The 24,888-nt window shown below is 36.9% G+C and overlaps 1 protein-coding gene across 1 annotated transcript in view; it reads right to left on the bottom strand.

The window, feature by feature from the left end:
- The window catches only part of LOC128236533 (xaa-Pro aminopeptidase 1-like), an 85,666-nt gene extending 70,697 nt beyond the window's left edge, over window positions 1-14,969 (bottom strand). Inside the window, exon 1 of the mRNA XM_052951446.1 lies at window positions 14,829-14,969. Within this exon, the coding sequence (XP_052807406.1) occupies window positions 14,829-14,859 (31 nt within the window). The 5' untranslated portion in view covers window positions 14,860-14,969. The remainder of the gene's footprint in view (window positions 1-14,828) is intronic.
- Between the last annotated feature and the right edge of the window lie 9,919 nt (window positions 14,970-24,888).

Genomic DNA, 24,888 nt, shown 5'->3' with positions numbered 1-24,888 from the left:
GAGCCATTGTTATATACCTGCTAGTGTATATACCAGCTCACATTTCCCTGGTGAGCCATTGTTATATACATGCTAGTGTATATCCCAGCTCACATTCCTCTTGTGAGCCATTGTTATTTACCTTGTTGTGTATAGCCCTGCTCACATCCCCCTGTTGAGCCATTGTTATATACCTGCTGGTGTATATCCCCTGGTAAGCCATTGTTATATACCTGGTAGTGTATAGCCAGGCTCACATCCCCCTGGTGAGTTATTGTTATTTACCTTGTTGTGTATAGCCCAGCTCACATTCCCCTGGTGAGCTATTGTTATATACCTGCTGGTGTATATCCCAGCTCACATCCCCCTGGTGAGCCATTGTTATTTACCTTGTTGTGTATAGCCCAGCTCACATCCCCCTGTTGAGCCATTGTTATATACCTGCTGGTGTATATCCCCTGGTGAGCCATTGTTATATACCTGGTAGTGTATAGCCAGACTCACATCCCCCTGGTGAGCCATTGTTATTTTCCTTGTTGTGTATAGTCCAGCTCACATTCCCCTGGTGAGCTATTGCTATATACCTGCTGGTGTATATCCCAGCTCACATCCCCCTGGTGAGCCATTGTTATTTACCTTGTTGTGTATAGCCCAGCTCACATCCCCCTGTTGAGCCATTGTAATATACCTGCTGGTGTATAGCCAGGCTCAAATTTCCCTGGTGAGCCATTTTTATATACCTGCTAGTGTATAGCCAGGCTCAAATTTTCCTGGTGAGCCATTTTTATATACCTCCTAGTGTATATCCCAGCTCACATTCCTCTGGTGAGCCATTGTTATATACCTCCTAGTGTATATCCCAGCTCACATTCCTCTGGTGAGCCATTGTTATATACCTCCTAGTGTATATCCCAGCTGACATTCCTCTGGTGAGCCATTGTTATTTACCTCCTAGTGTATATCCCAGCTCACATTCCTCTGGTGAGCCATTGTTATATACCTCCTAGTGTATATCCCAGCTCCCCCTCCCCCCCCCCCTGGTGAGCCATTGTTATATACCTTGCAGTGTATAGCCCAGCTCACATTCCCCTGGTGAGCCATTGTTATATACCTGGTAGTGTATAGCCCAGCTCACATCCCCCTGGTGAGCCATTGTTATATACCTAGTAGTGTATATCCCAGCTCACATTCCCCTGGTTTGCCATTGTTATATACCTGCTGATGTATATTCCAACTCACATTCCCCTGGTGAACCATTATTATGTACCTGATAGTGTATATCCAAGCTCACAAACCCCTGGTGAGCCATTGTTATATACCTAATAGTGTATAGCCCAGCTCACATTCCCCTGGTGACCCATTGTTATGTACCTAGTAGTGTATATCCAAGCTCGCACACTACTGGTGAGCCATTGTTTTATACCTAATAGTGTATAGCCCAGCTTACATCCCCCTGGTGAGCCATTGTTATGTACCTGGTAGTGTATATACCAGCTCACATGCCCCTGGTGAGCCATTGTTATATACCTGCTAGTGTATATACCAACTCACATTCCCCTGGTGAGCCATTGTTATATACCTGCTAGTGTATATACCAGCTCACATGCCCCTGGTGAGCCATTGTTATATACCTGCTAGTGTATATACCAACTCACATTCCCCTGGTGTGCCATTGTTATATACCTGCTAGTGTATATACCAGCTCACATGCCCCTGGTGAGCCATTGTTATATACCTGCTAGTGTATATACCAACTCACATTCCCCTGGTGTGCCATTGTTATATACCTGCTAGTGTATATACCAGCTCACATGCCCCTGTTGAGCCATTGTTATATACCTGCTAGTGTATATACCAGCTCACATGCCCCTGGTGAGCCATTGGTATATACCTGCTGTTGTATATCCCAACACACATTCCACTGGTGTGCCATTGTTATATACCAGCTAGTGTATATACCAGCTCACATTCCACTGGTGTGCCATTGTTATATACCTGCTAGTGTATATACCAACTCACATTCCCCTGGTGTGCCATTGTTATATACCTGCTGTTGTATATCCCAACTCACATTCCACTGGTGTGCCATTGTTATATACCTGCTGTTGTATATCCCAACTCACATTCAACTGGTGTGCCATTGTTATATACCTGCTAGTGTATATACCAACTCACATCCCCCTGGTGTGCCATTGTTATATACCTGCTGTTGTATATCCCAACTCACATTCCACTGGTGTGCCATTGTTATATACCTACTAGTGTATATACCAACTCACATTCCCCTGGTGTGCCATTGTTATATACCTGCTGTTGTATATCCCAACTCACATTCCACTGGTGTGCCATTGTTATATACCTGCTGTTGTATATCCCAACTCACATTCCACTGGTGTGCCATTGTTATATACATGCTAGTGTATATCCCAACTCACATTCCCCTGGTGTGCCATTGTTATATACCTGCTAGTGTATATACCAACTCACATTCCACTGGTGTGCCATTGTTATATACCTGATGTTGTATATCCCAACTCACATTCCACTGGTGTGCCATTGTTATATACCTGCTGTTGTATATCCCAACTCACATTCCCCTGGTGTGCCATTGTTATATACCTGCTAGTGTATATACCAACTCACATTCCACTGGTGTGCCATTGTTATATACCTGCTGTTGTATATCCCAACTCACATTCCACTGGTGTGCCATTGTTATATACCTGCTGTTGTATAGACCAGCTCACATCCCCCTGGTGAGCCATTGTTATATACCTGCTGTTGTATATCCCAACTCACATTCCACTGGTGTGCCATTGTTATATACCTGCTAGTGTATATACCAGCTCACATCCCCCTGGTGAGCCATTGTTATATACCTGCTAGTGTATATACCAGCTCACATGCCCCTGGTGAGCCATTGTTATATACCTGCTAGTGTATATACCAACTCACATTCCCCTGGTGTGCCATTGTTATATACCTGCTAGTGTATATACCAGCTCACATGCCCCTGGTGAGCCATTGTTATATACCTGCTAGTGTATATACCAACTCACATTTCCCTGGTGTGCCATTGTTATATACCTGCTAGTGTATATACCAACTCACATTCCCCTGGTGTGCCATTGTTATATACCTAATAGTGTATATACCAGCTCACATGCCCCTGGTGAGCCATTGCTATATACCTGCTAGTGTATATACCAACTCACATTCCCCTGGTGTGCCATTGTTATATACCTGCTAGTGTATATACCAGCTCACATGCCCCTGGTGAGCCATTGTTATATACCTGCTAGTGTATATACCAGCTCACATGCCCCTGGTGAGCCATTGTTATATACCTGCTGTTGTATATCCCAACACACATTCCACTGGTGTGCCATTGTTATATACCTGCTAGTGTATATACCAGCTCACATTCCACTGGTGTGCCATTGTTATATACCTGCTAGTGTATATACCAACTCACATTCCCCTGGTGTGCCATTGTTATATACCTGCTGTTGTATATCCCAACTCACATTCCACTGGTGTGCCATTGTTATATACCTGCTGTTGTATATCGCAACTCACATTCCACTGGTGTGCCATTGTTATATACCTGCTAGTGTATATACCAGCTCACATCCCCCTGGTGTGCCATTGTTATATACCTGCTGTTGTATATCCCAACTTACATTCCACTGGTGTGCCATTGTTATATACCTGCTAGTGTATATACCAACTCACATTCCCCTGGTGTGCCATTGTTATATACCTGCTGTTGTATATCCCAACTCACATTCCACTGGTGTGCCATTGTTATATACCTGCTGTTGTATATCCCAACTCACATTCCACTGGTGTGCCATTGTTATATACCTGCTAGTGTATATACCAGCTCACATCCCCCTGGTGAGCCATTGTTATATATCTGCTGTTGTATATACCAGCTCACATGCCCCTGGTGAGCCATTGTTATATACCTGCTAGTGTATATACCAGCTCACATGCCCCTGATGAGCCATTGTTATATACCTGCTGTTGTATATCCCAACACACATTCCACTGGTGTGCCATTGTTATATACCTGCTAGTGTATATACCAGCTCACATTCCACTGGTGTGCCATTGTTATATACCTGCTAGTGTATATACCAACTCACATTCCCCTGGTGTGCCATTGTTATATACCTGCTGTTGTATATCCCAACTCACATTCCACTGGTGTGCCATTGTTATATACCTGCTGTTGTATATCCCAACTCACATTCCACTGGTGTGCCATTGTTATATACCTGCTAGTGTATATACCAGCTCACATCCCCCTGGTGTGCCAATGTTATATACCTGCTGTTGTATATCCCAACTCACATTCCACTGGTGTGCCATTGTTATATACCTGCTAGTGTATATACCAACCCACATTCCCCTGGTGTGTCATTGTTATATACCTGCTGTTGTATATCCCAACTCACATTCCACTGGTGTGCCATTGTTATATACCTGCTGTTGTATATCCCAACTCACATTCCACTGGTGTTCCATTTTTATATACCTGCTAGTGTATATACCAACTCACATTCCCCTGGTGTGCCATTGTTATATACCTGCTAGTGTATATACCAACTCACATTCCACTGGTGTGCCATTGTTATATACCTGCTGTTGTATATCCCAACTCACATTCCACTGGTGTGCCATTGTTATATACCTGCTGTTGTATAGACCAGCTCACATCCCCCTGGTGAGCCATTGTTATATACCTGCTGTTGTATATTCCAACTCACATTCCACTGGTGTGCCATTGTTATATACCTGCTAGTGTATATACCAGCTCACATCCCCCTGGTGAGCCATTGTTATATACCTGCTGTTGTATATACCAGCTCCCATGCCCCTGGTGTGCCATTGTTATATACCTGCTAGTGTATATACCAGCTCACATGCCCCTGGTGAGCCATTGTTATATACCTGCTAGTGTATATACCAGCTTACATGCCCCTGGTGAGCCATTGTTATATGCCTGCTGTTGTATATACCAACTCACTTCCCCCTGGTGAGCCATTGTTATATACCTGCTGTTGTATATACCAACTCACATTCCCCTGGTGAGCCATTGTTATATACCTGCTAGTGTATATACCAACTCACATCCCCCTGGTGAGCCATTGTTATATACCTGCTGTTGTATATACCAACTCACATTCCTCTGGTGAGCCATTGTTATATCCCTGCTGTTGTATATACCAACTCACATTCCCCTGGTGAGCCATTGTTATATACCTGCTAGTGTATATACCAACTCACATTCCACTGGTGAGCCATTGTTATTTACCTGGTGGTGTATAAACCAGCTTGCATTTCCCTGGTGAGCCATTGTTATATACCTGCTGTTGTATAGACCAGCTCACATGCCCCTGGTGAGCCATTGTTATATACCTGCTAGTGTATATACCAGCTCACATCCCCCTGGTGAGCCATTGTTATATACCTTTTGTTGTATATACCAACTCACATTCCCCTGGTGAGCCATTGTTATATACCTGCTTCTGTATATACCAACTCACTTCCCCCTGGTGAGCCATTGTTATATACCTGCTTTTGTATATACCAACTCACATTCCCCTGGTGAGCAATTGTTATATACCTGCTGTTGTATATACCAACTCACATTCCCCTGGTGAGCAATTGTTATTTACCTGGTGGTGTATAAACCAGCTTGCATTTCCCTGGTGAGCCATTTTTATATACCTGCTGTTGTATAGACCAGCTCACATGCCCCTGGTGAGCCATTGTTATATACCTGCTGTTGTATATCCCAACTCACATTCCCCAGTGACCCATTGTTATATACCTTCTTCTTGTATATACAAGCTCACATGCCCCTGGTGAGCCATTGTTATATACATGGTAGTGTATATACCAACTCACATGCCCCTGGTGAGCCATTGTTATATACATGCTAGTGTATATACCAACTCACATGCGCCTTGTGAGCCATTGTTATATACCTGCTAGTGTATATACCAACTCACATGCCCCTGGTGAGCCATTGTTATATACCTGCTAGTGTATATACCACCTCACATGCGCCTGGTGAGCCATTGTTATATACCTGCTAGTGTATATACCACCTCACATGCGCCTGGTGAGCCATTGTTATATACCTGCTGTTGTATATACCAACTCACATGCCCCTGGTGAGCCATTGTTATATACCTGCTAGTGTATATACGAACTCACATGCCCCAGTGACCCATTGTTATATACCTGCTAGTGTATATACCAACTCACATTCCCCTGGTGAGCCATTGTTATATACCTGCTAGTGTATATACCACCTCACATGCGCCTGGTGAGCCATTGTTATATACCTGCTAGTGTATATACCACCTCACATGCGCCTGGTGAGCCATTGTTATATACCTGCTGTTTTATATACCAGCTCACATGCCCCTGGTGAGCCATTGTTATATACCTGCGTTTGTATAGACCAGCTCACATGCCCCTGGTGAGCCATTGTTATATACCTGCTGTTGTATAGACCAGCTCACATGCCCCTGGTGAGCCATTGTTATATACCTGCTGTTGTATAGACCACCTCACATGCCCCTGGTGAGCCATTGTTATATACCTGCTAGTGTATATACCAACTCACATTCCCCTGGTGAGCCATTGTTATATACCTGCTAGTGTTTATACCAACTCACATTCCCCTGGTGAGCCATTGTTATTTACCTGGTGGTGTATTAACCAGCTTGCATTTCCCTGGTGAGCCATTGTTATATACCTGTTGTTGTATAGACCAGCTTGCATTTCCCTGGTGAGCCATTGTTATATACCTGCTGTTGTATAGACCAGCTCACATGCCCCTGGTGAGCCATTGTTATATACCTGCTGTTGTATAGACCACCTCACATTCCCCTGGTGAGCCATTGTTATATACCTGCTGTTGTATAGACCAGCTCACATGCCCCTGGTGAGCCATTGTTATATACCTGCTGTTGTATAGACCAGCTCACATGCCCCTGGTGAGCCATTGTTATATACCTGCTGTTGTATAGACCAGCTCACATGCCCCTGGTGAGCCATTGTTATATACCTGCTGTTGTATAGACCAGCTCACATGCCCCTGGTGAGCCATTGTTATATACCTGCTAGTGTATATACCACCTCACATGCGCCTGGTGAGCCATTGTTATATACCTGCTGTTGTATATACCAACTCACATGCCCCTGGTGAGCCATTGTTATATACCTGCTAGTGTATATACCAACTCACATGCCCCAGTGACCCATTGTTATATACCTGCTAGTGTATATACCAACTCACATTCCCCTGGTGAGCCATTGTTATATACCTGCTAGTGTATATACCACCTCACATGCGCCTGGTGAGCCATTGTTATATACCTGCTAGTGTATATACCACCTCACATGCGCCTGGTGAGCCATTGTTATATACCTGCTGTTTTATATACCAGCTTACATGCCCCTGGTGAGCCATTGTTATATACCTGCGTTTGTATAGACCAGCTCACATGCCCCTGGTGAGCCATTGTTATATACCTGCTGTTGTATAGACCAGCTCACATGCCCCTGGTGAGCCATTGTTATATACCTGCTGTTGTATAGACCACCTCACATGCCCCTGGTGAGCCATTGTTATATACCTGCTAGTGTATATACCAACTCACATTCCCCTGGTGAGCCATTGTTATATACCTGCTAGTGTTTATACCAACTCACATTCCCCTGGTGAGCCATTGTTATTTACCTGGTGGTGTATTAACCAGCTTGCATTTCCCTGGTGAGCCATTGTTATATACCTGTTGTTGTATAGACCAGCTTGCATTTCCCTGGTGAGCCATTGTTATATACCTGCTGTTGTATAGACCAGCTCACATGCCCCTGGTGAGCCATTGTTATATACCTGCTGTTGTATAGACCACCTCACATTCCCCTGGTGAGCCATTGTTATATACCTGCTGTTGTATAGACCAGCTCACATGCCCCTGGTGAGCCATTGTTATATACCTGTTGTATAGACCAGCTCACATGCCCCTGGTGAGCCATTGTTATATACCTGCTGTTGTATAGACCAGCTCACATGCCCCTGGTGAGCCATTGTTATATACCTGCTGTTGTATAGACCAGCTCACATGCCCCTGGTGAGCCATTGTTATATACCTGCTGTTGTATATACCAGCTCACATGCCCCTGGTGAGCCATTGTTATATACCTGCTGTTGTATAGACCACCTCACATGCCCCTGGTGAGCCATTGTTATATACCTGCTAGTGTATAGATCACCTCACATGCCCCTGGTGATCCAAAATGACTTAACTTTGTATAATTATTTAATGTTCCAGGACAATTACTTGTCACACTTCCCCTACAGCTTAAATATTTCTCTTTTTTAACCTCTTTAAAATTTTAACCTCTTTAAAAAACACTGACTATGCATATAACGATTTATTATGAATAATGTAACGTAATATTTTTGCATAAAACGTGCTAATACAGTGTATTGTGCAGTGTGGATGACTTGAACCTTACTTCTTTGCTTGAATTATTATTTATGTGGCAGTACATTAAATTATCATCGTTTAAATGAGACATGAAAAAGACGCACACATGATTGCTTTAGCTTTCAACTCTCGTTGTTTAGTATGGTGATTTCTCAATTAACAGTTCTTAAAGTGACACTCGTATTGAAAATTAATACATGCACATGTATAACAAACATAATTATTGGGTGATAAACCTTTAACTTTTTACTTAATAATGCATTTATGGAAATTATTAATTACTGATAACAAGATTGTAATCGTGTATTAAATAGCTGAAAACGAACACGTATTAAATGATGGGTGAGTGCTAAAAGATTTACATCATCAACAATCGTCTTATAAGGTAGAGATATCGTGTTTTAATGCACCTTTCTTTGAAATTAAGCACGCTTTCCTTCCTAAGAACCATTGTTTTCGATATTTATTCGTCCTCTTATCTTTGAGTAAGAGTGCATCATTAATAGTTTTGATTGAAATGAAAATACATTTAAGACTAATTATATGCAATTGCATATAAACTATTTTGCTGGGGTTAATTGTGTTTGTATAAAATTGTTTTAAAGACAATGATGCTCAACGGCTATAAATCAAGGTAACATGATACACTGTTTTTTGCACTTTAAGCAAACACGAATATTTAAATTAAGCGAATATTTTAAGCCATATCAGCCTAAATTATGCATGTATGTATGCAATTTAATATTGAATCACACAAGTAATACTTCCTTATAATCTAAAATGTTCAATGGGTAGTAAATGTATATTAATAACTATAATCGTTACAATTTCCCTTAAAATTGTTAGTCCAGGTTGGTTTACAGAACATACTTATTTCAGATGCTTTTGCATCCTAAGAGCAGTACATTGTTGTTTCACCATAGCTATATTCGAAACAGAACTTTAATGCAAATATACATTGTCAATATTAAAGGGACTAGACACCAGATGATTCAATTGCAAGAAAACATGTTGTTTTTTTAAACTTATATAAAGTTGACAGCATGTACAACGCATTTAATCTCACTCACTGATGTATCACATTGCTTAAATTACGACACATGTATCTTTCGCAGTTATTGCGTGTTTGTTTTTCCAATTCCAATTCAACTGGGTCTGTCTGCCACCAGTAAATTAAAAGAACGGCTGTATATGCAGTGTGGACATACCACGTGGTTTGTGACGTCACATTTAGTTATAACGTGAAGTAAAATACCGCTCGACTCAAAAAGGATTATCGCTGTAAGTGCGTTATTTTTATATCAATTTTTATAAAACCTAGCGGAGGCTAAGCGGAAAAATGTACACTACACTCGGTTACTTAGCGACATGTTGAGTAATTTATAGTTTTTTTAAAAATCGTGGGCAAATCCTGAAAATGGACAAAATATTGTTTGTTATGACGAGAAGCAAATTACGTTTCTGGTCCAAAAAGTTGTTTATATATATATTCACCATGTTTGCCTTAAAACGGAAGTCTCGGAATGCATATTCTATCCTCAGGATATATACATACCTACAAATAAGGCATACAGTATATAGAAATATCAAATGTTTGTATTTTGTTATGACGAAAAGCAAAATCTATTTGGTTATGACGAAAAGCAGTTTTTTGGGAACAATTGCCGACCTCTCTCCATCTTGCAATGAGCCCACTTTGAACCTGTTTTGCAATGAGCATCGGTTATGTTTTACAGCAATTAAAAGACATATACATATATGACAACTACATGTCACTGCTAAGTATGTCACTCAATTTATTGATCAGAAAACTTCATGATTCCAACAACACGTTGCATGTTCTTCATAAGCTTGTCTGGTATTTTTTGACAAAAATGGAGTTTATGTGTCGTCGGTAGGTTAGAAGTGCACCTACATGTAGTTCACATTAATTGTGTTTCAATTAAAACCATTAAAACAATTGAATGTAACTTAAACAAACGTTCATTGAAGTAAACGTTGCCATTTCGTCTTTTTTTCATTATCAAACTTGATTAAATGCATATTCATAGACATATGTTAAAGTGGATACTTCAGTGATAAACCTCGATGTCGAACAACTGAAGCAAAACCATGTTTATCTGCACAATAAAGAGGGTCAATGATTTATTCAAACAAAATGTTTTCTTTTTTCAGAATGATGCGGCCTCCCCTTGCCATGTGGAAATGCAGCAGGCGAGCAAAGAAAAAACAAGGGGGAGGACCTAATTTCGTTTCATGCAAACATTAAGTGAGAAAAATGTTTCATGGCAAACAAAATGGCGGATTTAGTATGAAAGGTACTGATTCAGGTACTAACTTTTGCCTGGTAAGTGGACTTTTTCTTAAAATTTTGAAAAATGTATGCGTCCAGTATGTGGCGAAAAACATATTTAAAGATAAAAAAAGTTATTGAAAAGATTGTGGCTTGAGAGGCAATGTTTACAAATAAACGTGTTGATTTTATCCACAATTTTTCGTATTTTCTCGGCAAATATGGCATATCGATGCATGTTGTAACTGTGCTTGCATGTATATATTCCTATTTTCAAAACTTGATGGTTATTGCTCGACTGTTCATTAACCCCCCATATTGTTTATTGCATGCACACTATCCACATTTTGGTTAAATGTAAACAAACTTCTGCACAATTGTTTAGCCTTGAGAGGATACGTTTTTAGTTCTGAGAATCGCTAATGATCACGAGTCTTTCAGTTTGGTATGTGATGTGTATCATAATTTGAAGTCAACGACTTTTTCACTTCAGGAACTTCACCATGGCCTGATTTAGAAGGCGAACGATCCTCACGTTATACAGAAAATCACACAAGACCGCAGTGGCAAAGAAATCCGTCAATACAAGAACATAAAATGCTAGCCTGTCGCCGATGAAAAAAACTCGCTTCTGTGATTACAACTCCCAAAGTAGTAAGATTCTCAGTGTACAAAAATAAATGTTTAACGTCTTTAACTCGTAACAGAACACCAAAAAGCACACGATTAGCCCTCGAAATACCACATAAACATATGCGCGTTAAACGCCCCTGATAAAATATGGAAAGTATTCAATGAAGTCAATTTTCTACAAGATATTTGAAGACACATTAAAATGATATGATTCGGAAAACACCCCCGCCATGCATTATTCTGAGGAGACGAAAGATTTCTATCGGACTTGTTTGGCATGTTCATTCCCTGCTGTGCATCCCTTGTTTATTGCACTGGGTCACAGAAGGGGACAATTTCCTGTGTGTTGTGTTTATTGACACAGGGGCATTTAGAGCTGACACTTTTAGCGTAGATAGTCTCATTGTCTCACTAATACATAATCAATTTTTGTATAATTTGTATATCCAATGTATTTATTAATTTGACCGATGGGATATAAATAATAAGCAAATAAGAGTTATACGTTTTTAATAGTTATATAACTGATATATTTCAATCCACTTTAAATACATGGTCACCATTTTAATATCCAAATTGTGAAGCATCATGGTTAAATCATATTAATGGGCTTTTATATACATGTATAGAATATAACATTACTCTTATTCTAAAGCTTTGTAATAATAATAATAATTATAGTTGTATTATAATTTGAAAACGTAAAAAACAACAACAACTATAAGACAAGATCATTTGTTCATTTCTATAATAAAACATCTAGGTCACTCAGATCTGACAACTGATAGACAGCAGACAGCAACACAGATACAGATCAAAACACAGAAGTTGTTTACTATACACGGATGGGGGATGTCACTTATAGATGACTTAAACAAGGCCTTTAAACGCTCTATTGTGGCACGAAGGTTTTCCAATGTGTCAGTTTCTTGAGTATTTTCTGGCGAAGCAGCTTGTAGTCCTATGTCTTCATCTAATTCGTTGCTTTCAGCATTTATTTTAATTGTCACATACCCGTGAACCCTTGTACTGACTGAATTTCCATTATTTCACTCTCCGCGACTCACTGCACTTTTTCTCACAATCACGTGAAATTAATTTTTCATGCTTCTGTTCACGTGGTATTTCGATGGATACACTTTTCTGGGCTCAAGTTCGTTCCTAAAGTTAAAAAAGTCATTGACTTAAAATTATGATACACATCACATACAAAACTGAAAGAGTGATCATTAGCGATTCTCAGAACTAAAAATGTATCCTCTCAAAGCTAAACAATTGTGAAGAAGATTGTTTACATTTAACCAAAATGTGCTTGCAATAAACAAAATGGGGGGTTAAGGAACAAAATATCGGCCAGGAAACGTGTACAGTCGAGCAATAACCATGAAGTTTTGAAAATAGGAATATATACATGCAAGCACAGTTACAACATGCATCGATATGCCATATTTGCCGAGAAAATACGAAACATTGTAGATAAAATCACATGTTTATTTGTAAACATTGCCTCCTAAGCCACAATCTTTTCAATAACAGTTTTATCTTTAAAGCTATGATACATAACTAAGATGTCGATCGAAGAATATGTTTTTCGCCACATACTGGACGCATGCATTTTTCAAAATTTTAAGAAAAAGTCCACTTACCAGGCAAAATTTAGTACCTGAATCAGTACTTTTCATTCTAAATCCGCCATTTTGTTTGCCATGAAACATTTTTCTCACTTAATGTTTGCATGAAACGAAATTACGTCCTCCCCCTTGTTTTTTCTTTGCTCGCCTGCTGCATTTCCCCATGGCAAGGGGAGGCCGCATCATTCTGAAAAAAGAAAACATTTTGTTTGAATAAATCATTGACCCTCTTTATTGTGCAGATAAACATGGTTTTGCTTCAGTTGTTCGACATCGAGGTTTATCACTGAAGTATCCACTTTAACATATGTCTATGAATATGCATTTAATCAAGTTTGATAATGAAAAAAAGACGAAATGGCAACGTTTACTTCAATGAACGTTTGTTTAAGTTACATTCAATTGTTTTAATGGTTTTAATTGAAACACAATTAATGTGAACTACATGTAGGTGCACTTCTAACCTACCGACGACACATAAACTCCATTTTTGTCAAAAAATACCAGACAAGCTTATGAAGAACATGCAACGTGTTGTTGGAATCATGAAGTTTTCTGATCAATAAATTGAGTGACATACTTAGCAGTGACATGTAGTTGTCATATATGTATATGTCTTTTAATTGCTGTAAAACATAACCGATGCTCATTGCAAAACAGGTTCAAAGTGGGCTCATTGCAAGATGGAGAGAGGTCGGCAATTGTTCCCAAAAAACTGCTTTTCGTCATAACCAAATAGATTTTGCTTTTCGTCATAACAAAATACAAACATTTGATATTTCTATATACTGTATGCCTTATTTGTAGGTATGTATATATCCTGAGGATAGAATATGCATTCCGAGACTTCCGTTTTAAGGCAAACATGGTGAATATATATATAAACAACTTTTTGGACCAGAAACGTAATTTGCTTCTCGTCATAAATAACAATATTTTGTCCATTTTCAGGATTTGCCCACGATTTTTTAAAAAACTATAAATTACTCAACATGTCGCTAAGTAACCGAGTGTAGTGTACATTTTTCCGCTTAGCCTCCTCTAGGTTTTATAAAAATTGATATAAAAATAACGCACTTACAGCGATAATCCTTTTTGAGTCGAGATGTATTTTACTTCACGTTATAACTAAATGTGACGTCACAAACCACGTGGTATGTCCACACTGATATGACTTTCACGTGCTAAATATGCACACTATAAACTGGAAAACCAATATGCGCTATTTTAAACTGGTAAACTCAGCTGAGAAAGCGACAAAATATTCCTTTAACCATGTAAAGTGCTGAATACTACATGGTATTGACGACTCTGGGCTTGTTTTGATAAAATTCTGCAAATGTCGATTTTGGGACCATCTGGTGTCTAGTCCATTTAAGTAATGTCTACACATCTTTAAGAAAATAAATCATCCAACAAGTCGTTTAACCAAATTATTAAATAGGAATAAATATATGCGGTTTTGTAAACGAGTCGAAAGGAAAACATACCGAGTTACAAGTTTAGTAAGAGTTTAATGTTAGCATAAATAGTATATCTGTTTTCTTAATCTATCATTTATTTTATAATTTGTTCTACTTTTTCAAAGAATAAGAACAATTCAACCAACCATTCTCACATGTAAAATAATATATAAGTAAGTATACGTAAGACATAAATATGGTTTTGGAAAAAAATGAAAGAAACAACATTGCCGAGTAACAGTAGTTACATGTCAAGTTAAACATACGAGAACAGTAAGGCAGAGTGGGCTGGGTAGCTATTAAGTCTTACCTGTGAAAAGGGTGATAAAGTAAGTCCACATATTCCAACGAACACCTGAGAAGGACTGCAGGCCTCGTCAATGAGGAGTTATCATTATATACCTGTGGTGTATAGCCAAGCTCACATAACTCATACGCGATGAAAGATTATCATTTTAATTATAATCATTTAATATATCATCGGGATTTGGATGTCGCGTAAGGCTATGTAAGCATATGTTGGGGATTATGTAATCAGATATTGCAAAATAAGTTAGTATATAACATGTATTTACAACAGGCGATTGTTATAGCCGCACTGCAAACGATTACGATTTTATTCAGTTTGAGAAATACTTGGATGAGAACCAACATTTTATTGAAACAATAATGTTTGATTTTGATATAAATGATGCTGAAGAAAATTTCGACTTAAATAAAAATGATAATAATACTAGTGATCATATTTTAGATGCTGAAATCTCTGAAATTGAAATAACAAAGCAATATTGTATCAAAATAATGATAAAGCTCCGGGTATCGACTGCTCGGTTGATGTATTACTTCCTTTCTTAAAACTCCATTTACAACCGTATAGTTCATACTCATGAATACCCCCAGCCATGGGGAAATGGAAACATAACCCCACTATTTAAAAAAGGTGATGCTATTGATGCTAAAAATATAGGGGAGTCACACTTACTAACATCCTAGCAAAAATATACTCTCAAATACTTTTAAATATATTACTGAGCATGAAAAATAAACATAAAAGCAGTTTGGATTCCAAAAAGGGAAATCAAAAATAGGACTGTATATTATCCTACACTCGATTATATCGAAAACTCACAGTGAAAATGTGTTTTTATAGATTATCGGTAATTTTTGGCCGCATTGACCATTCTTTTCTTTGGCAAAAACTGCTATTTAAAATGAAAACAGCAGTAATCATTTTTTGTAGCGCTGAAAGCAATGTATAACTCTGTTAAGTCGTGCGTTAAGTTCAAGTCATAGTTTTCTCCCTTTTTCAACTATTATTCTGGCGTCAAACAGAGCGATCCGAGTTCTCCAATATCAGCAATGTTTTTTATGCTAGTAAATTATCTTAATTTTTTTATAAACTCTGACTTGCCTGGTATTATTTCCCTGGACGATATCAAACTATTGCTTATATTCTATGATGACGACATGGTTTTATCCACAAAATCACAAGAAAGTTTAAAAGTAATGCTTGAAAATGTTGAAACATATTGTAAAATATGGGGATTAAAAATAAACGTAGAAAATGCTCAAGCAATGATATTTGAAAACGGAAGATCTTTGCACATAGATGTATCAATCTATAACGCGCCAATTGATGTTGTTCAATCATTTCAGTATCTTAGTATGCATTTATTCAGAAAAGGAACTTTCATAAGACCACAAAAACTAATCGCACAACATTCTTCTTTCTCATTAGATAAGCTATTCTAAATTTTAGACACAACTGAATTACCTATATCGCACAAAAAAAAATTAGTTATATATATATTAGTGGGATCAGTATTGATTTTTGTTCTGATTTCAGCCACGGATGTCGAATTAATACACACTTTTGAAAAAATTCTACGAAGCATGTTATGTGTAAAAAATATTCTAATCCAATAGCACTTTACGCAGAGCCCCATTATCTGTATATCGAAAATATAACACATTAAAATACTGGAAAAAAAAATCTTTAAAAGAATCCTCAATAGTAGGGAAACGTGTCGATGAACGTAAAAACAATGGCATCAACAATAAAACTTATAAAATTAAAAAGGGTCTCTCAAGTAAAACTCATCCTAAATAAACATGAATATAGTTAAGCATGGCTAGAGAAAGAAATTGATAACCTTCGTATTGAGTTGATCCTCAAAAGAATTTTTCATAATTATTACCAAAAATGGTACTCTAAAATAAACAACACCTCAAAATTAACCAGTTACGCTATATACAAGCATACATTTAAAAAAGAAATTTATCTACACTCTATAACTGAAAAATAATTAAAATATACTTTAGCGAATTTTCGAACATCATCACATCAGTTGACAATTGAAACTGGAAGATATACAAACACCCCCTAATATAAAAGATTATGTAATTATAAATTCATGAACTTCATCGAATCGGAATACCATTTTCAAAGAAAACTTTTTACAATATTTCAAAATTCCTATTTTTTACAAATAAAATTAGAATTAATATCATAAAAACTTCTTTCAAATAATCAAATCTAGAAACCACGTTTATATAACATCGTTAATATTGAAACAACAACTGAAACTGAAATATAACTGTACGGGATGCCTAGGCGTTCTCCAGTCCGGCCGGGCTGGTTCCCCCGAAATAGCAAATGCTTATATCTACCGTATCCCCACTGAATGTTGGTGTTTAGACAGCTTGAAAATCGTTCATTAATGTCAGTTTACTTAAAGCAATCATGAGGGAGTAGACAACCAACACCCCGTATAATACATTGAGACCTTAAGATATCAATAGCTCGCTCATGTGTATGTGCTCAATGACCTTAAGATATCAATAGCTCACCCATGTGTACATGCTCAATGACCTTAAGATATCAATAGCCCACCCATGTGTACATGCTCAATGACCTTAAGATATCAATAGCTCACCCATGTGTACATGCTCAATGACCTTAAGATATCAATAGCTCACTCATGTGTACATGCTCAATGACCTTAAGATATCAATAGCCCACCCATGTGAACATGCTCAATGACCTTAAGATATCAATAGCTCACTCATGTGTACATGCTCAATGACCTTAAGATATCAATAGCTCACTCATGTGTACATGCTCAATGACCTTAAGATATCAATAGCTCACTCATGTGTACATGCTCAATGACCTTAAGATATCAATAGCCCACCCATGTGTACATGCTCAATGACCTTTAGATATCAATAGCTCGCCCATGTGTACATGCTCAATGACCTTAAGATATCAATAGCTCGCTCATGTGTACATGCTCAATGACCTTAAGATATCAATAGCTCGCTCATGTGTACCTGCTCAATGATCTTAGATATCAATAGCTCACTCATGTGCACATGCTCAATGACCTTGAGATATCAATAGCTCACTCATGTGCACGTGCTCAATGACCTCGAGATATCAATAGCTCACTCATGTGCACGTGCTCAGTGACCTCGAGATATCAATAGCTCACTCATGTGAACGTGCTCAATGACCTTAAGATATCAATAGCTCGCTCATGTGAACGTGCTCAATGACCTTAAGATATCAATAGCTCGCTCATGTGAACGTGCTCAATGACCTTAAGATATCAATAGCTCGCTCATGTGAACGTGCTCAATGACCTTAAGATATCAATAGCTCGCTCATGTGAACGTGCTCAATGACCTTAAGATATCAATAGCTCGTTCATGTGAACGTGCTCAATGACCTTAAGATATCAATAGCTCGCTCATGTGAACGTGCTCAATGACCTTAAGATATCAATAGCTCGCTCATGTGTACGTGCGTACAATTTGAAATGCTACATTAACGCCCCTGACTGTACACCAGTACTCTCACTTTTGTTTTTTGTACCGTGTTTGATCGTGTTTTTGTGATTGTATCCATCTAAACATTAGCTCCCAAATCGGAACGGTACGAAGTAACTAGCATGCGGATAAATTACAACCGGCTTTTTACTTATACTGGGCCACTCTAGATGTCATTCATCGCAGGTCTCGCGGCATTTTAGGTACAACTTCTTTGGCGAATAACATCAACCGGTGGGGATGTAATGGGGTCAAGCCATAATGCAGCCATAATATGGCCCGGGCAGACCTTTATAAACTCAACAACAACCACTAGCGGATCCAGGTTCGTCCAAGTTTACTTTTTATTTCAATATAAGAGAAGAAAAAAGTACGCCCGACATGCACAACTCGACGTAAGAGGGGGTGTAACTTATGGGCGTAACCTTTTGACTTGCGCCCCTCCCAACACTTTAAAACAAAATATTTCGGGTCTGGGAGAGGGGCACAAGTCAAAAGGTTACGTCTATAAGTGATGCCCCCTCTAACGTCGAGTCGTGGAACCGCCCCTGACAACAACACTTATACCAGATGCTTGTCTCTGACAAAATGGTTTCCCATCTTTACCGTTCTGATTCAAATTATTCACTTACTTGAATTAATTTTGTTTCAGCTGTTCAATGATGATGATGATGATGATGATGATGATGATGATGATGATGATGTTGATGTTGATGATGATGATGATGATGATGATCATGCACAACCCCTGTCCAAAATAGTATGGAATCGTTAACGTTATTCAAATAACAAGACGCGGCCTGTCAGTCAAACCAACCGGTCGATACACGACTGACCAGTCAACGTCTATATTAGGCGGGGCTTATCAGTTGCCCGTTGCTATCCGTCATGACCTCCGACAATCTACACTGACCAACATTAGTGAAACTACGCCTTTTCTTAAAAAAATATGTTTCTCATAACTGAAAGATAGTAAAGACAATTAAGGAAATCCGAAATACTGTCATTTTCCCTTAATGCCGCTCAAATTATGCATTTCATTGTACTTGTTAGATACATGTATCTTGAGTAGACTATTTTAACCCTCCAAATGTACTAACAGTACATAATATACGTGTATTTTCCGTTAGCCTTTAAAAAGGCAATACCATTATGAGTAATCAGTATAAGTGTACATGAAAAATATTGACGATATCATGCGATTCATTTTTATGTAGGAATTTGAATGTTTGTGCATTAAATTTTAAACGTATATACATTTGCTTTTCATTTTGTTTGGACATACTTTTAAGGGAAAAGACATCTCAGTTGATTTGTGTTTCTTTTTTTTTTTTTAATTTAGATAAAAATTATAATAACTAAAATGTCACAAAAAGTATATATGTATAGATACACATTTCGTAATAGTTCTGTTATCGACTATAGTATTGCATCATCTCATTTACTCTGTTCGGTAAATGACTTCGAAATAATTGAAGTCGATCCACTTTTTTCGGATGGTCATAGCTTACTGTCAACAATTCTCACTATCGATATTTCCAATACACAAACAAATGTAAACATTACCTCTAGCTCGCGAAATCCAACCCGTCATCCTAAATGGCAGCAGGAAAAACACGAGGAATTCGTGTTCAACCTGAACAGTACCGACAAAGAATCTATTGATAACCGGTTGCGTAATCCCCCACGGTCAAATACGCGATTATTCCTCAATACAATTACTGAAGATATTGCTAATTTGTTCAAAGAATCGGCTTTTAAAACATTCTCTCAAAAAATAAGTAATAACACCTATCCAACAAAATATACATATAGCACGAAAAGTCCGTGGTTCGGCCTACAGTGCAAGAAGGCGCGGTCGCTATACAATAAAGCACGGAAAGCTTATAATATGAATAAATCGACTTCGAACAAAGAAAAATTACATACTGCGAGTAAGCATTATAAAGTTACAATGAATACGTATGTCGCAAAACACAAGCATACAGCAGAATACAAACTTCGAGAACTCCATTCAAAACATCCTAAAGATTACTGGAACCACTTGAACAAGGTTACCAACGTATCTAAACATGAGTCACCCCCTATAGACGATTTTTTTCATTATTTCAAAAAAATCAATGACGTCGTTGACGCGAACGATCATATATCGGATAATAACCACCCGAGCTTCTCTAGCGCCGAAACCGATCTGTTAAATAGGCCAATAGAACATGACGAAATTAACAAAATGATACTGAAAAGTAAGAATGGTAAAACATCGTCGCAGTTTGATAATATTATCAATGAATACTTTAAAGCCTCGCGCGCCGATATGGTGCCAACCTTCTGTACACTTTTCAATATAATTCTTGAAACTGGTATTCTCCCGGATGCATGGCTAATCGGGACAATAAAGCCAATTTTTAAAAACAAGGGTTCTCCTACCGACCCCCAAAATTATAGGCCGATTACCATTCTTAGTTGTTTAGGCAAATTATTCACGTCTATCCTTAATGAACGCATCAACACATTCCTCTATAATAATAACTTATTAAACGAGAACCAAGCCGGATTTCGCGCAAATTATTCAACCTGCGATCATATTCTTACATTGCATTTCCTTATAAGTAAACTAAGGGCCCAGAAAAAGAAACTGTTTTGCTCATTTATTGATTTTTCTGCCGCATTTGACTCTGTCTGGCGAGCTGGCCTGTGGCATAAGCTAATGCAAACTGGCTTACAAGGTAAAATCCTCACAGTCATAAAAAATATGTATAATGATATAAAATCATGCGTTTCCATCAATGGGCATCTGTCTCCTATGTTCCCAAGCTTTTGTGGAGTTCGTCAGGGAGAAAATCTTTCTCCGATTTTATTTTCTATTTACCTAAACGATTTAGAAGAATTCCTTAAAAGAACATGTTCTAGTGTTTCTATAGAAGTAGATGCTAATGAGACAATTATGTACCTTCAGTTACTTATTCTCTTGTATGCTGATGACACTGTACTTTTTGCAGACAATGAACGTGATTTTCAAAAAAGTCTTAACTGTTTCCAAGATTACTGTTTGCAATGGAAACTAAATATTAACCTCTCAAAGACTTTTTAGTCTTTGGTAATTGTCTTTGGTGCCAGAAATCTGAAGAAATTTAACTTTAGCATTGCTAGCCAAGCGCTAGAAATAGTCAAGGAATACAAATACCTAGGTGTATATTTCTCGTCCACCGGTAGCTTTTTATACTGCCGTAAATATTTAATAAGCCAGGCTAACAAAGCAATGTATGCTCTATTTCTTAGAATTAATAACCTAGACTTGCCTTTGGACATACAACTGAAGCTTTTTGATTCTACCATTGTCCCGATTCTAACGTACGGTTGTGAAGTCTGGGGTTTTGAAAACCTTGATCTGTTGGAGCAACTTCACTGTAATTTTTTGCGACGGATTACATATACTAGGAAAAGTACTCCACGGTACATGCTCTACTCGGAACTGGGTAGATACCCCCTTAATACCATAGTTAAAACCAGAATGATTAGTTACTGGAGTAAACTCGTTTCATCCCATGACTCGAAAATAAGTTTTTTGATATATAAAGGCATTTTACATAGTAATAATTCAGCCTGGACCAGTTACATCAAGTCAATACTTGATTCAACGGGTTATTCATACGTTTGGCATAACCAAACAAGAGTACCTGTAAAACATATCAGTAAACTTGTGAAATCTAACCTTGTAGACCAATTTCAGCAAAACTGTTTTGAACAATTTAATCTTTCGTCTAAGGGTAAAATGTATTCTCTGTTTAAGTCTGATATTAAATTTGAGGAGTACCTTAATATTTTACCCAAATCTCTACGTTTTACATTTTTGCATTTCCGCACTAGTAATCATAAATTCCCTATCGAAGTCGGTAGATGGAGACAGAATGCTGTACCACATGTCAATAGAAAGTGTACGTTTTGTAATCTAAACGATATCGGTGACGAACTGCACTATTTACTTACATGTCCATTTTTTAATCCTACCAGAAAACAATACATAAGTAGTCGTTTTTACTCAAGACCTAGTGTCTTACACTTTAGTGAAGTTTTAAATTGTATGAACCCGGATACCTTAAGGAAAACAGCAATTTTTGTTAAAATCTTAGTTAATCACTTTAAACGAATCTGATCATGTACTTTATAGTTTTTCATTTGATATCCCATAACTATATCGATTATATTGTATCCTATTTCAAATAAATGAATTTGTTTTGTAATAAAAAAATAAATAATAATAATATCTAAACTAACCACATTCCCCTTACTTACTAATTATATTTGTTCTGTATAATGATAAACTCTAAACCTGTTGTGTAGCCGCCATTAACCCACATATTTATACCTGTGTTAACATATATATATTGCGTTTTCACATGCTTTTACTTAAATGTAAACTGTGATATAATAAAAGAATATTGAGTTGAGTTGAGTTGATAAAACAAAATCATCTAAGTAAATGACGCAAATCAAAGTATAAACTTGTGATAATTACTATGATCATTTCTAATTTCTTTGTTGCTTGTTAGAACAGTTTTGCATTTCACTTAATATGGATATTTGTGGAAATTGATGTTTATTTTGTTAAAACATTTGTTAAATAATGTTATTAACAAAATACCGATGTTTATATTAGAAATATTTTTTTTATTAAGTTTTAAAGTAAATTTCAGAATGTGTTTGATATACAGTATAGATTATTAATGATACTGTTTCGACATGAACTTAATTATTATTTAGCTTGGACTAAAATGACTAGACTACTGTTGAAATTGAGTCAGAAATACTCTCGGATACAGCCTTCTTACATTGAAATAAAACGGGGCGGTATGAAATGCATACAACAAAGAAATAGTCTAACGCATACAACATAGGCAAAGAAGGGTTTTCACATTTGCATACAACATACACAAAGAAGGATGTTGAGAAACGCATACACCATAGAATAAGAACAAAAATATTGACAGTGAAAATTTATTGTTTAAATCAATAAATTATTATGTTTATGAGTTTAGTCAAGTGAAAAATAGTTAATTCACTTTATTTTTGAATTTTGCTTTTAGAATTAAAACCTAATTTATTGTTTTTTAAACTTTTTGTTTTGTTTGAATAGGGAAATTAACCTTATTTCAAATCATTAAAATTGGTTTAATGGTTTAATATCTAGATTTATAAAGAAACAATTTGTTATTTCTTTTATGAAAACTTGGCAATCGGGGAAAGTAAAGACACGGAACAACAATAACAAAATAGAAATTTTAAGATTACCTGAAGAAGCATGAGGATTATAAAACCAAACACAGAATTACTTTTAATAACTTTCATTTCATCATAAGATGAAAAATTAAACCATTCTTTGGTAATTGTAAAAATGTCTGAATTAATGATTTGTATTGTAATAGGTGAAAATAGGATTTATAAGTTCTTACCATTATTGCAAAATGAGAAATATAGATAATTATTAATATATGTTGTAAAGGGATAAACCTCAGATGTTAAATTTGTTTAATAGTTTAACTTTTAATGCAAAAAAACAACATTTGATATTTCCGTATCCAATACATTTATCAGTACAAACAATCCCAAATATATAAAATGATCCTTTTAAAATAATAAATTGAAAGGAAAAATGAGTAAAAAGGGTAGGTATATATATTTCGTGTAGTTAATTTCGTTATTCTGTTAGATTAAATTTGTAGTTATTACATGTGCATATTATATTGATTGCAATATTTGTGATTGGAATAAATTTATCATTTTTTTTATAAACAATGGCTTTAGTGATAGGACATAGTCAGACAAAATATTTGTCAGAGTGCTTGGATAAATCGTGTTATAGTGTTTTCTTTCCAATAAAATGAGTTGAGAAATAACAAATATACGATTTTCTAGAGCAATTTAACATGAATGATTCAAAATCGTTAAGTTGTGTGTTTCCCATATGTGTAGAAACTTTTATTTCGTTTATTGACTTTATCTTCTTCTGATCTGTGTATCTTACTCAGCTTCTGTGTATTGGTCTTAATCTTTATTGACCTATATGCTGTATTGTGACAATCCTTTGATTTCATTTATTGACTTCCTTATTATAAACTCCCCAAAATTCTGAGACAATACTCCTATTATCCATGAGAGCAGGTGCTATGCAATCGTTTTTTGTTCTTTATTCACACATTTTTAATTTAAGGGATGCCATAAAGATAGGTGTTAGGTGACAAATGAAAAATATATAATGAATCATGATTATGTCATTAATGAATCATGATTATGTCATTAATGAATCATGATTATGTCATTTGGACACCTTATGGCAGACAATATACATAAGTAATCTACAATAACTGGTATTTTACTGGACAAGTGACCCTTAATTTTAAGAGAAAAAGAAACTTATTACAGTAAATATTCAGAACATTTTTCAGACTGGGCTTTTGACAATTTTAAGGAGGCGTACATTTTTCAAAGCACGATAAGGAATGGAAATATGTGGGAAGTTGGTGCCCTCATTAGATACAAGT

The sequence above is a fragment of the Mya arenaria genome, chromosome 6 (genome assembly GCF_026914265.1).
Source record: "Mya arenaria isolate MELC-2E11 chromosome 6, ASM2691426v1".
Taxonomy (NCBI): Eukaryota; Metazoa; Mollusca; class Bivalvia; order Myida; family Myidae; genus Mya; species Mya arenaria.
The sequence above is the reverse complement of the archived record's forward strand: the minus strand, read 5'-3'. Positions and strand labels throughout refer to the sequence as shown.